Raw genomic sequence first — 14,324 nt, 5'->3', positions numbered from 1 at the left:
GCTGGGCAAAGGCTTTTAGAAATGTCTCCTTTAGGGTTGACAGTAGTGCCATTGTAGATAATATAATTATATATACAGGGTTTGGGAGTAACTGATTAAATGTAAAAAACAAATGTCAGTATCTTTTCCGGAAATCATCAAGAATTCTGAGGTTTTACATTGCGAGATGCCTGCCTTGGTTGCAATGTAATCAGTTACATGCAGGAATGGAATTTAAGGATTTTGGGCACTAGCCATTAGGCTAGTTGAGAAAAAATTTTGCTAGAAAAGTTCTAGCCTCAGGCTAGCGGGCCATCTTCATTTCCATCCTTGGTTACATGTAATACCAGCAAAAATATTGTAATCAGATTACAAATACTTTTTTTTTTCAACTAGAGAATTACTCCTTAGATTACTTTTAGATTCAGAAATTATGTATGTGGGGAAAAAAATACATTGTGACACCTTTCTGTGTTCTCAATGACATTCAATTCAACATTGAAAAAAGGCGGAAGTTTAAGTTTGTTCCACCTGAGCGAGTCTGTTACACACCAAATGCATTTGATGGATCCTTTTTATCTTCTTCTAATGCCTCTTGAGGGGAAAGTAATCCAAAACGAACTGAAAGTAATCAAATTACATTTCTGAGTTTGGGTAATCAAAAGTGCAGTTACTGATTAAAATTTGGGACAGGTAACATTTAGAAAGTAACCTACCCAACCATGTGTATATATATCCTATTTAGCAGATGCTTTTATCAATATAGACTTACATTGAGAGCAGACTTTTTCATATCAGTGCCACAGCGGGATTTGAACACACAACCTTTGTGTTGCTAGCACCATAGGCTTACCAACTGAGCCACACACAACCAATCATTCATATTTTGTATGTTTAGTTCCTATCTACCTAATCTGTTATCCTTTTAAATGGAGGTTATTTGTAGATGTCATGTCTGGTGTGCAAGTTTTGTCTGTATACTGTATGTTTGAGGAAAAATGTGGTCAATATCTTTTCCATAAATCATCAAGAGTTCTGAGGTTTTCCATTGGGGAATGCCTGCCTTGGTTGCAATTTCCTGAGCCAAAGAGCCTGGGTTATAATATTAATTTCCAACCAATATAATCATGTCTTAAATACCATGTGCCACATACATTTACACTTCCTCTTCATAATTGTTTGGGCTGAACAGTATTTCCTTTTGATTTGTGTGGTTCTCTGCACATATGCCTGGATATACTCAGGGTCATGACGTTCAGTCAGACTTACTTACAGAGGAACAGTATGACATGAGTTTCCAGATGTGTGTGGTATATAGTTAAAGCATAAACGTCAGTCTCTTGTTGGTATAGGTAGGGCTATGACCATGTGACTTGACTAGGAAAAACTCTGCCAATCTACAACCAGCAAAAACCAATAACCAGTCACCACAGTTCAAGCCATGCCCACTTGGCTTTTTCGAAACCCACAAAGGCTTATAGACAACAGCTGCATTAAGCACTCCTTATAAAAGTCAGTTGTTGGAAGAGTCCATTTTCCAGGGAGCTAAGGGGGTACAATAACCAGGGATGGGCAAACATTTGAAAATAAAATGGCAAACTACAATTACAAAATACCATAAAGATCAATGTATCAAAATAAACTACACAATACTTGTATTTTGAAATGTATTTAATTAAAATACATGTATTTTGTATTTTAAAATACAGAAATGCATTTGCAAGTAGCCGGCCCGAACAGCATCAACATTCTCAGTAATGGTTACAGAAACGTTTTACTTGTTATGGCTGTGATATGTTGTTGTTTACCTACCATAGTTGAATGGACTGACGGTAAGTCACTCTGGTTAAGAGTGTCTGCTAAATGACCAAAATGTACAGTAAATGTATATGTGAAAATGAACAAACCAGAATGAACATGTCTAGATGACATACAGCGTGACCTAGTTCTCTTAAACCTGCTACGAAAATTCAATTTTGACAAAAGCTGTATCCCTTCTAGACAAAACCTTGTTTCGGGGCTGAGCTCATTAGAATAATACTCAGCATGCTTTGCAATTGTCTATTCTTACTTACACATTTATATTTAGTTCATTTAGCAGACGCTCTTATCACACCATAGTGCCATCAGACTTCTGATACCAATGCCGGATGAGAGGGGCCCACACAATGGTGAACCGCATTAAAAAATTATGTTGAAAAGTATTTTAAAAATACGAATACAAAAATACTGCTCTCGAAAGTATCTTCTTACGAAATACATTGAAGCCCCCCCTTCCCCATCTACATTACATGACCAAAAGTATGTGGACACCTGCTCGTCGAAGAGCTCATTCCAAAATCATGGGCAAAAATATGGATTTGGTCCACTCTTTGCTGCTATAAGCTATAAGAGCCTCCACTCTTCTGGGAAGGCTTTCCACTAGATGTTGGAACATTGCTGCGGGGACTTGCTTACATTCAGCCACAAGAGCATTAGTGAGGTCGGGCACTGATGTTGGGCGATTAAGCCTGGCTCGCAGTCGGCATTCCAATTCATCCCAAAGGTGTTCGATGGGGTTTAGGTCAGGGCTCTGTGCATGCCAGTCAAGTTCTTCCACACCATTTATGTATTGACCTTGTTTTATGCACTAGGGCATTGTCATGCTGAAACAGGATAGGGTCTTCCCCAAACTGTTGCCACAAAGTTGGAAACGCACAATCCTCTATAATGTCATTGAATGTTGTAGCGTTAAGATTTCCCTTCACTGGAACTAAGGGGCCTAACCTAGCCCATGAAAACAGCCCCAGAACATTATTCCTCATCCACCAAATTTTACAGTTGGAACTATCCATTCAGGCAGGTAGCGTTCTCCTGGCATCCACTAAACCCATGACAGGTATAGTGCTTTCAGAAATTGTTCATACCCCTTGACCTTTTCCACATTTTGTTGTGTTACAGAGTAAAAAAATTATCAAATGTAGACTTGTGTGTCACTGGCCTACACACAATACTCCCTAAAGTCAAAGTGGAATTATGTTTTTAATATTTTAACAAATTAATTAAAAATTAAAAGCTGAATTGTCTTGAGTCAATAAGTATTCAAGCCCTTTGTTATGGCAAGCTTAAATAAGTTCAGGAGTAAAAATGTGCTTAACAAGTCACATATAAGTTGCATGGACTCACTCTGTGTGCAATAATAGTGTTTAGCATGATTTTTAATGACTAGCTCATCTCTGTAGCCCACACATACAATTATCTGTAAGGTCCCTCAGTCAAACAGTGAATTTCAAACACAGATTCAACCACAGAGACCAGAGAGGTTTTCCAATGCCTCGCAAAGAAGGGCATCTATTGGTAAAAAAAAAACTGACATTGAATATCCCTCCCTACTCATGGTGAAATTATTAATTACATTTTGGATGGTGTATCAATGCACCCAGTCACTACAAAGCTACAGGCGTCCTTCTTAACTCAGTTGCCGGAAAGGAAGGAAACCACTCAGGGATTTTACCATAAGGTGATGGAGCTGGAGGGTAAGGCTGCCGTCTTATCGGCTCGCAACCAATCATGCTATTTTTGTACATATTGTTGCTGCTACCGTCTCTTATGACCGAAAAGAGCTTCTGGACATCAGAACTGGGATTACTCACCTCAAATTGGACGAGAAGTTCTTCTTCAATGAGTCGGACGCGAGTGATATACTGCAGACACCCGACTAGGCCCCGATCCCCGTGATTCGCCGGAGAAGGAAACAGAGATTTCGAGGCAAAAGATCAGGGTGCGTTGCGAGGATCAGGCGACAAGTGGCTAATCTGCCCATGCCTTCCATTCTGCTAGCTAACGTTCAATCGCTGTAAAATAAATGGGACGAACTGAAAGCCTGTATATCCTACCAACGGGATATTAAAAACGGTCATATTTTATGTTTCACAGAGTCGTGGCTGAACGACGACATTAAGAACATACAGCTAGCGGGTTATACACTCTATCGGCAGGACAGAACAGCAGCCTCTGGTAAGACACGGGGCGGGGGCCATTGCATTTATGTAAACAACAGCTGGTGCATGATATCTAAGGAAGTCTCAAAGTTTTCCTCGCGTGAGGAAGAGTATCTCATGATAAACTGTAGACCACCCTATCTACCTAGAGAGTTTTCATCTGTATTTTCCGTAGCTGTCTACATACCACCACAGAGCGAAGTTGGCACTAAAACCGCACTCAATGAGCTGTATTCCTCCATAAGCAAACAGGAAAACGCTCATCCAGACGCAAACATTCCTGGTGGCAGGTGACTTTAATCAATTTTACCGAATTTCTATCAGCATGTTATATGTGCAACCAGAGGGGAACAAATTCTAGACCACCTTTACTCCACACACGGAGACGTATACAAAGCTCTCCCTCGCCCTCCATTTGGAAAATCTGACCAGAATTCTATCCTCCTGATTCCTGCTTACAAGCAAAAATTAAAGCATGAAGCACCAGTGACTCGGTCTATAAAAAAAGTGGTCAGATGAAGCAGATGCTAAACTACAGGACTGTTTTGCTAGCACAGACTAGAATATGTTCCGGGATTCTTCTGATGGCATTGAGGAGTACACCACATCAGTCGCTGGCTTTATCAATAAGTGCATCGAGGACGTCGTCCCCACAGTGACTCTACGTACATACCCCAACCAGAAGCCATGGATTACAGGCAACATTCAGCTCGAGCTAAAGGCTAGAGCTGCCGCTTTCAAGGAGCGGGACTCTAACCAGGAAGCTTATAAGAAATCCCGCTATGCCCTCCTACGAACCATCAAACAGTCAAAGTGTCAATACAGGACTAAGATTGAATCGTACTACACCGGCTTCGACGCTCGTTGGATTTGGCAGGGCTTGCAAACTATTACAGACTACAAAGGAAAGCACAACCGAGAGCTGCCCAGAGACACGAGCCTACCAGACGAGCTAAGTAACTTCTACGCTTGCTTCGATGCAAGTAACACTGAAACATGCATGAGAGCATCAGCTGGTCCAGATGACTGTGTGATCACGCTCTCTGCAGCCGATGTGAGTAAGACCTTTAAACAGGTCAACAGACGGATTACCAGGACGTGTACTCTGAGCATGAGCTGACCAGCTGGCGAACAGTCATCACTGACATTTTCAACCTCTCCCTGTCTGAATCTGTAATACCAACATGTTTCAAGCAGACCACCATAGTCCCTGTGCCCAAGAACACTAAGGTAACCTTCCTAAATGACTACTGACCCATAGCACTCACGTCTGTAGCCATGAAATAGTTTGAAAGGCTGGTCATGGCTCACATCAACACCATTATCCCAGAAACCCGAGACCCACTCCAATTTGCATACCGCATCAGCTCCACAGATGATGCAATCTCTATTGCACTCCACACTGCCCTTTCCCACCTGGACAAAAGGAACACTTATGTGAGAATGCTATTCATTGACTACAGCTCAGCATTCAACACCACAGTGCCCTCAAAGCTCATCACTAAGCTAAGGACCCTGGGACTTAACACCTCCCTCTGCAACTGGATTCTGGACTTCGGGCCGCCTCCAGATGGTAAGGGTTAGTAACAACACATGCGCCACGCTGATCCTCAACACGGGGGCCCCTCATGGATGCATGCTCAGTCCCCCCCTGTACTCCCTATTCACTCATGACTGCACGGCCAGGCACTACTCCAACACCATCATTAAGTTTGCTGATGACACAACAATGGTAGGCCTGATCACTGACAACGATGAGACAGCCTATACGGAGGAGGTCATAGACCTGTGGTGCAATGACAACAACCTCTCCCTCAACGTCATCAAGACAAAGGAGATGATTGTGGACTATAGGAAAAGGAGGACCGAGCATGCCCCCATTCTCATCGACGGGGCTGTGCTGGAGCAGGTTGAGAGCTTCAAGTTCCTTGGTGTCCACATCACCAACAAACTAACATGGTCCAAGCACATCAAGACAGTCGTGAAGAGGGCACGACAAAACCTATTCCCCCTCAGGAGACTGAAAAGATTTGGCATGGGTTCTCAGATCCTCAAAAGGTTTTACAGCTGCACCATCGAGAGCATCCTGACAGGTTGCATCACTGCCTGGTATGGCAACTGCTCGGCCCCCGACCGCAAGGCACTACAGAGGGTAGTGTGTACGGCCCAGTACATCACTGGGGCCAAGCTTCCTGCCATCCAGGACCTCTATACCAGGCGGTGTCAGAGGAAGGCCCTAAAAATTAGACAACCTAGTCATAGACTGTTCTCTCTGCTACCGCACGGCAAGCAGTACCGGAGTGCCAGGTCTAGGTCCAAGAGGCTTCTAAACAGCTTCTACCCCCAAGCCATAAGACTCCTGAACAGCTAGTCAAATGGCTACCCAGACTATTTCAAAGCCACTTTAATAACCCTACCTGCGTGTACATACTTACCTCAATTATCTCGACACCGGTCCCCCCGCACATTGACACATTGACTCTGAACCGGTACCCCCTGTATATATTGTTATTTACTGCTGTTCTTTAATTATTTGTTTTTCTTATATCATACTTTTTTTTAGGTATTTTCTTAACTGCATTGTTGGTTAAGGGCTTGTAAGTAAGCATTTCACTGTAAGGTCTACACCTGTTGTATTCAGCGCATGTGACAAATAAAATTTGATTTGATTTGACTTGACTTTATAACAGTGACAGAGTTTAATGGCTGTGATAGTAGAAAACTGAGGATGGATCAACAATATTGTCGTTACTTGTCACGTTCGTCATAAAGATCGGACCACGGTGCAGTGCGGTATGCGTACATTTTTCTTTTATTAAAGAAAGAACACTGAACAAACTAACAAAACGAACGAAACGTGAAGCTATATGAATAGTGCAGACAGGCAACTAAACATAGAATAAGAACCCACCAACACCAAAGGGAAATGGCTACCTAAATATGATCCCCAATCAGAGACAACGCCAAACAGCTGCCTCTGATTGGGAACCATATCAGGCCACCATAAACATACAAATACCTAGACCTACAAAACCCTAGACATACAAAACCCTAGACAATACAAAACCCCTAGACAATACAAAACCCCTAGACAATACAAAAACTAGCGTATCCACCCTAGTCACACCCTGACCTAACCAAAATATAAAGAAAACAGAGATATCTCAGGTCAGGGCGTGACATTACTCCACAATAATAACCTAGTTGACACAGTGATAACATATTGCAAAACATGCATCCTGTTTGCAAACAAGGCACTAAAGTAATACTACAAAGAAATGTGGCAAAGCAATTAACTTTTTGTCCTGAATACAACATGTTAGGTTTGGGGCAAATCCAATTTAACACATTACTGAGTACCACTCTCCATATTTTCAAGCATAGTGGTGGCTGTATCATGTTTTGGGTATGCTTGTAATTGTTATGGCCCAGGGAGTTTTTCAGGATAAAAAATTATTGGAAAGGAGCTAAGCACAGGCAAAAGTCTAGATGAAAACCTGGTTCAGTCTGCTTTCCACCAGACACAGGGAGATGAATTCACCTTTCAGCAGGATAATAACCTAAAACACAAGGCTAAATTTACGCTGGAGTTGCTTACCAAGAAGACAGTGAATGTTCCTGAGTGGCCGAGTTACAGTTTTGACATAAATCTACTTGGAATCTATGGCAAGACCTGAAAATGGTTGTCTCGCGATGATCAACAACCGATTGGACAGACCTTGAAGAATTTTGAAAAGATTCATGTGTAAAAGTTGCACAATCCAGGTGTGGAAAGCACTTAAGAGACTTACCCAGAAAGACTCACAGCTGTAATCGCTGCCAAAGGTTCTTCTACAAAGTATTGACTCAGAGGTGTGAATACTTATTGAAATTAGATATTTATGTATTTCATTTTCAATAAATTTGCGTTGTGGAGTATTGTGTGAGAATTTTATTTTATTATACAAATTTTGAAGTCAGACTGTAACACAGCAAAATGTGGAATAAGTCAAGGGGTATGAATATGTACTTTCTGAAGGCACTGTACACATTCCCACCCATTTGAAAGTGATACACAGCCCTTGGGAGACGTTTTAGAGATAACCTTACCCTTTCTGGGTTCCATTTTGCTTTTCATTTGATGTGTAAATATACGTATGTGCTGGGTCCTTTGATTAAACAACCACTCCCTCTCTCTCTCCGTCCCCCTCTCTCCAGTTTTGACAGTGACGCAGGTATCAGGCTGTCAAATCTAATCTCGTCTTCTCTGCACAGTGCTGTCCATGCAGAATTACAGCAACCCCTCCCCCTTCCCCATCATCCTCTTCCCCTCTCTTCCTCTCCACATTTCTGACAACAGCAATGCTGATTGTATGGCCATAGAGCTGACACTTTCAAATCCAGGCCTAGACTTGCGAACTGAAAATCTATTTACCATCTATGTACAATTTTGTTATATGTTTATAGTATAGTGCAATCAGCAGTTGGTGACTGTGTGGTGTAGTGGTTGGAGAGTGGCCATTTCTATTTTGATCTGTAAACAAGACTGCACATATTATAACTGCAGGTTCAGTTAATTTGAACGACCATCTTGCTTTATGCCATCAGTAAGCTTCTTTTACTGTACAACGGCATTGACACTTGACCGTATAGGCTACCCAGCTTTACAAATGATATTCATCCGTTCCATTTCATCAGTATTCTATTCCATCTGAGTTGATGTTCCATTGAAGTTTTGTTTCTTCTCTGTCTAGTGTAGCCAACTATCATACTGTATACAGAGAGAAAATGGTGCAATGAGAGAATTTCCTTCTTTATTTTTCTCTGACGGGTTGCTGTGCTTTGCCATTTATAAATATAAATGATTTTTCCTGGAAATGATTTTGCTTTTCAGTTTGTAATTTCATTACCTCTAGTCCAATTTATTCAGCTTTCACATCAAAGGCAGAGGGGAACAGATGTCATTTCAAAGCTTTTTTTGCCTAATTGCATAAAAGTGGAAGTTTTTTTTATTTTTATGAAACCACACACTCATGGAGAGAAAAAAAATGTATACTATCTCAACCGAGAGAGAGAGAGAGAGAGAGAGAGAGAGCAGGCAGGAGTGCATTTTCACTTTGAATGGGGTATCTTCATTAATTTCCGCATCCACATCACATCCAAAGTTATATTCAAGTGACCCTTTTTTATACCCAAGCGTTTGCGAGTCTCCGATTCTGATTAGCTAATTTCATGCTGTGTGGAAGATATTGTTTCAAATGGTTTCTTAAACAATGCCATTTCAAAGGCAATCATTTCTGTTTAGAAAGCGCAGTTAAAAGGAATGATGATTGTATGAAATGGGAATGCTTTCAACATCCTAGAGTTGCCATTTGATAGTTGCTAGTCAAGTGATCATTCAGAATTATTTCACATGGTTTGTGTCCCTGATTGCCTGTTAATACTAGAGCAGTATGGATCAATGTTTTTTTTCACAGAACATTTTCAAAGTAGTTGTATTTTGTCAAATCTAACACAATGGTAACATAAACATGACATTTGGAGATAAATAGATTGTATAGTCTTATATGACGGTGACTACACTACCTGAAAAAAGCCCTTAAAATGGTCACTTGAGTCATGGGTTCAGCCTTATATTAAGAATGCATACATCTTTCATTCCACACAATCATAGATGATCATTATATATTTGGTAATTATGTAGGCTATCAAATGTGATTATTTTTCTTTATGGTCACCAGGACTCTTAATGGCACATCAAGCCGCAGTCACTTCTCCTTTCCGTCCTCCATTAGCTACAGCCTCTCTCCACTTGATGTTTTTCTCCCTCCTCAAATGGTTGATGGGCTCTGCTCACATCAGGAGGAATGCAATTTCCATAAAGAATCACACCGAGGCTAAGTTGACCTGGATTTGACTTCTTCGAAGCTTTATGTGCCAGGTGACTAATGTCTTCATAAACATTTGATAGACGTCAATGTCGAATATAGGAGAAAGCTGTACTTTACTGTGTAAAATATATTATGATGGCTGTTTATGATTATTCTTAATGAACCAAGCGGTTAGCTCTTACAAGAAGGTGTCATGTGGTCTTATTTTTCCTGCAAATTACTATTTAGAGCTGCAGTTTGGAATTCGTCTGCTCAAATCCTTTCGATATTCTCATCTGTCACTCATCTGGCAATCATTTCATGGCCACCTAACCATCCCAAGCTTTCAATTGACTCACTTATCCTCTCTCCTCACCCAGAAACAAAAACATTTAAAACAAATGCAGAGTCAAGCATATAGTGTGAATGAGTAGTATAAAACAACATTTAGTTGTGATAAGGTTCTACCTAGTGTCCTCCTCTCTCCTTCAGACCATGGCGCTCTGCCCAGTCTCTCTACCTCAGGTCGTGTCCTTAAATGTAACCGTACTCTGGGGGAGGTAGATAGACTCAGGTGATGGTGTCCAAAAATGTCAGCCGCCATTCACCCTCGTCCTCAGTAACTGATTTGTTTTCTTTCTCTTCTCAGAAGAAGGGGCTCTTGGTTTCTCAGAACCCTCCTCTAATTTGTTCTTTGTGTACTCTTGTTTGTGAAGGGTACCGCCCGAGCAGTCCTGTTCCATCGATGTCGTATTTGTGATTAATACAACAGTGTTGCTCTCCTTCCTTGTCGAGGGTTTTCCCTACAAGGAAATATCTGACCTGTCTTTCCACTGTCTTGTTGGGGATACCATTGTGAGAAGATTGGTTCAAGTTCTGTTTCTTTCGATACAGGGCTTTTACAATGACAGGCCCCCTTCCCTACCATTTACCTAGAAAACAAAAGATTAAGGTACCATCTACATCTCAGCTTCCACAGTTATCTGTTATCATTTTAGAATGACTAACCATGGAAGTAGAATAGGCGGAACCACTATAAACCATTTTATTGAGATCAGCATTTGTTGGGACTTTAATGTCAGTCGTTGCTTACAATCCTCTCTCTGCCTCTTTCCCTCCCTTCTCCTTTCCTCTCGCCCTTCCAGATAGGGGAGAAGCGGCCCTCCTCGGAGATGACGAAGCCCAAGCCCAAACCGCAGAAGAAGAAGAAGAAAAAGGACCCCAACGAGCCGTCGAAGCCCGTGTCAGCCTACGCCCTCTTCTTCAGGGACACCCAGGCGGCCATCAAGGGCTCCAACCCCAACGCCACGTTCGGGGATGTGTCCAAGATCGTGGCCTCCATGTGGGACAGCCTGGGGGAGGAGCAGAAACAGGTACACACGCACATACACACATTGCTGGGCCAGCAGCATACCACCCTGCATACCACTGCTGGCTTGCTTCTGAAGCTAAGCAGGGTTGGTCCTGGTCAGTCCCTGGATGGGAGACCAGGTGCTGCTGGAAGTGGTGTTGGAGGGCCAGTAGGAGGCACTCTTTCCTCTGGTCTAAACAAAGATCCCAATGCCCCAGGGCAGTGATTGGGGACACTGCTCTGTGTAGGGTGCCGTCTTTCGGATGGGATGTTAAACGGGTGTCCTGACTCTCTGAGGTCATTAAAGATCCCATGGCACTTATCGTAGGGGTGTTAACCCCGGTGTCCTGGCTAAATTCCCAATCTGGCCCTCAACCATCACGGTCACCTAATAATCCCCAGTTTACAATTGGCTCATTCATCCCCCTCCTCTCCCCTGTAACTATTCCCCAGGTCGTTGCTGCAAATGAGAACGTGTTCTCAGTCAACTTACCTGGTAAAATAACGGTAAAATAAAAAAAAGAACTCACCTTAATGAGCTAGTTCTGCTCTTTTCTAAAGAAAATCAGTCTGTTTATCCCCAGTTCCTTGACTCTGATTAAAATTATTTTATTTATAAAAAATGTATTTGAGCCAAAGAGGAAACACAAGAAGAGCCTCCATGTGTAGCAGCAACAGTTGAACATTAAATTGATGTAGTCAAATTAAGTTAGACATTTTACAGACAAACCTGTTTTTGACAGACTGCAACCCACTGCAATGGTGTACCTCTTTCTAACTGTCCTGGCAGCAGCTGATATAGAGTAGAGCCTATCATGTGAGTTCTGTAACGTCCTGACCAGAGTTCTTATGTGTTTTGCTTGTTTAGTGTTGGTCAGGACGTGAGCTGGGTGGGAATTCTATGTTGTGTGTCTAGTTTGTCTGTTTCTGTGTCCAGCCTAATATGGTTCTCAATCAGAGGCAGCTGTCAATCGTTGTCCCTGATTGAGAATCATATATAGGAGGCTTGTTTTGTGTTGGGATTTTGTGGGTGATTGTTTCCTGTCTCTGTGTTTTGTCTGCACCAGATAGGTCTGTCTCGGTTTTCACATTTGTTATTTTGTTACTTGTATTAGTGTTACTGTTTTATTCGTCTATTAAACATGTTGAACACTAGCCGCGCTGCATTTTGGTCCTCTCCTTCACCTATGGAAGAAAACCGTGACAAGTTCTAATCTAGAATGGAATATTACATTTCCCCTGTATTGTATTTTAGGGCAAGGTACTAACTAAGTTGCCTGAAGCGACACCCACAGCAGTTGTCATCTGGATTTTCAATTGAAAGCAGTTGAAGTTACATTTTATTATGTAGGATACAAAGATGGGAGGGATGGGGGACATTTTCAAGTCTTACCATAGCTTTCAAGCCGATTTAAGTCAAAACTGTAACTAGGCCACTCAGGAACATTCAATGTCATCTTGGTAAGCAACTCCTGAGTATATTTTGCCTTGTGTTTTAGGTTATTGTCTCCTGAAAGATGAATTTGTCTACCAGAGTTTGTTGGAAAGCATACGGATCCTCTAGGATTTTGCCTGTGCTTAGCTCTATTCTGTTTCTTTTTATCCAAAAAACACCCTGTTCCTTGCCGATGACAAGCATACACAAAACATGATGCATCCCACCGCCATGCTTGAAAATATGAAGAGTGGTACTCAGTGATGTTTTGTGTTGGATTTGCCCCAAACATGTATTCAGGACATAAAGTTAAATTATTTTTTACTGCAGTTTTACTTTAGTGCCTTATTGCAAACAGGATGCATGTATTGGAATTATTTTATTATGTACAGGCTTCCTTCTTTTCGATCTGTCATATAGGTTAGTATTGTGGAGTAATTACAATGTTGTGTAATTAATATCTTCACCTTGCTCAAAGGGATATTCAATGTCTGCTTTTTTAAAATGTATTTTATCTGCCAATAGGTCCCTTCTTTGCGAGGCATTGGAAAACCTCCAGGGTCTTTGTGGTTGAATCTGTGTTTGAAATTCCTTACAGAAAATTGTGTGTGGAGTACAGAGATTAGGTAGTCATTCAAAAGTCACATAAAAATCTGTCAGTTTAAGAGATCTGAGAGATCTGTCTTTTGGCATTGGATGCGTCTCAATCCACCACATTCACCAATGTCACACTTCCGCATCTGTGGTGAAAGGTGACAGAGCTAGAGCAATGTTTGTCAGACCATGAGACATCCCGAAAATTGGTCTTCTCACAAAATTGGCCTACAAACTATTATGACCCTTCTATGGAAAGATGAGACTCTCACTAACACGATGGTATTCTCCGTTTTGCTACAACCCCCACAAGCGTCTTGGAACTCGTCTGAAGTTGGTACAGTCGATCTGCCAACTCCTGTCTGTAACATCCGAACAGTTTGGTCTACAAAACTAATATAACCCTCCGTGAAAAGGTGAGACTCTCACAAACACGGAGATGCAGTTGTTTTGCTCTAGGATGCCCACGCCTCACAAGACTTGTCTGAAGGTCCCCCGTTACTAGTTGAAAAAAATGAATGGAAGTACAGTATACAGTTCATGTCAGAGCAAAAACCAAGCCATGAGGTCAAAGGAATTGTCCCAAGAGCACCGAGACAGAATTGTGTCGAGGCACAGTTCTGGGGAAGGGTACCAAAAAGTGTCTGCCGCATTGAAGGTCCCCAATAACACTGTGGCCTCCATCATTCTTAAATGGAAGAACTTTGAAACCATCAAGACTCTTCCTAGAGCTGGTCGCCTGGCTAAACTGAGCAACTGGGGAAGAAGGGCCTTGGTCAGGGAGGTGACCAAGAACCCAATGATCACTCTGACAGAGCTCCAGAGTTCCTCTGTGGAGATGGGAGAACCTTCCAGATAGACAACCATCTCTGCAGCATTCCACCAATCAGGCCTTTATGGTAGAGTGGCCAGACGGAAGCCACTCCTCAGTAAAAGGCACATGACTGCCCACTTGGAGTTTGCCAAAAGGCACCTAAAGACTCTCAGACCATGAGAAACAAGATTATCTGGTCTGATGAAACCAAGATTGAACTCTTTGGCCTGAATGCCAAGCGTCACATCTGGAGGAAACCTGACACCATCCCAACGGTGAGGCATGGTGGTGGCAGCGGCATGCTGTGGGGATGTTTTTCAGC

General features: G+C 42.1%; 1 protein-coding gene across 4 annotated transcripts in view; it reads left to right on the top strand.

Moving 5' to 3' along the window:
* LOC139557213 (TOX high mobility group box family member 2-like) overlaps positions 1-14,324 on the top strand; it is a 135,653-nt gene that overhangs the window by 112,573 nt on the left and 8,756 nt on the right. For all 4 annotated transcript variants that reach the window (XM_071371721.1, XM_071371719.1, XM_071371718.1 and 1 more), the window contains one exon: positions 10,954-11,181. In XM_071371721.1, the coding sequence (XP_071227822.1) occupies positions 10,954-11,181 (228 nt within the window). The remainder of the gene's footprint in view (positions 1-10,953; positions 11,182-14,324) is intronic.

Source organism: Salvelinus alpinus, chromosome 28 (assembly GCF_045679555.1).
Source record: "Salvelinus alpinus chromosome 28, SLU_Salpinus.1, whole genome shotgun sequence".
Classification (NCBI taxonomy): Eukaryota; Metazoa; Chordata; class Actinopteri; order Salmoniformes; family Salmonidae; genus Salvelinus; species Salvelinus alpinus.
Note: the sequence above shows the minus strand (reverse complement) of the source record. Positions and strands in the feature narration are given on the sequence as shown.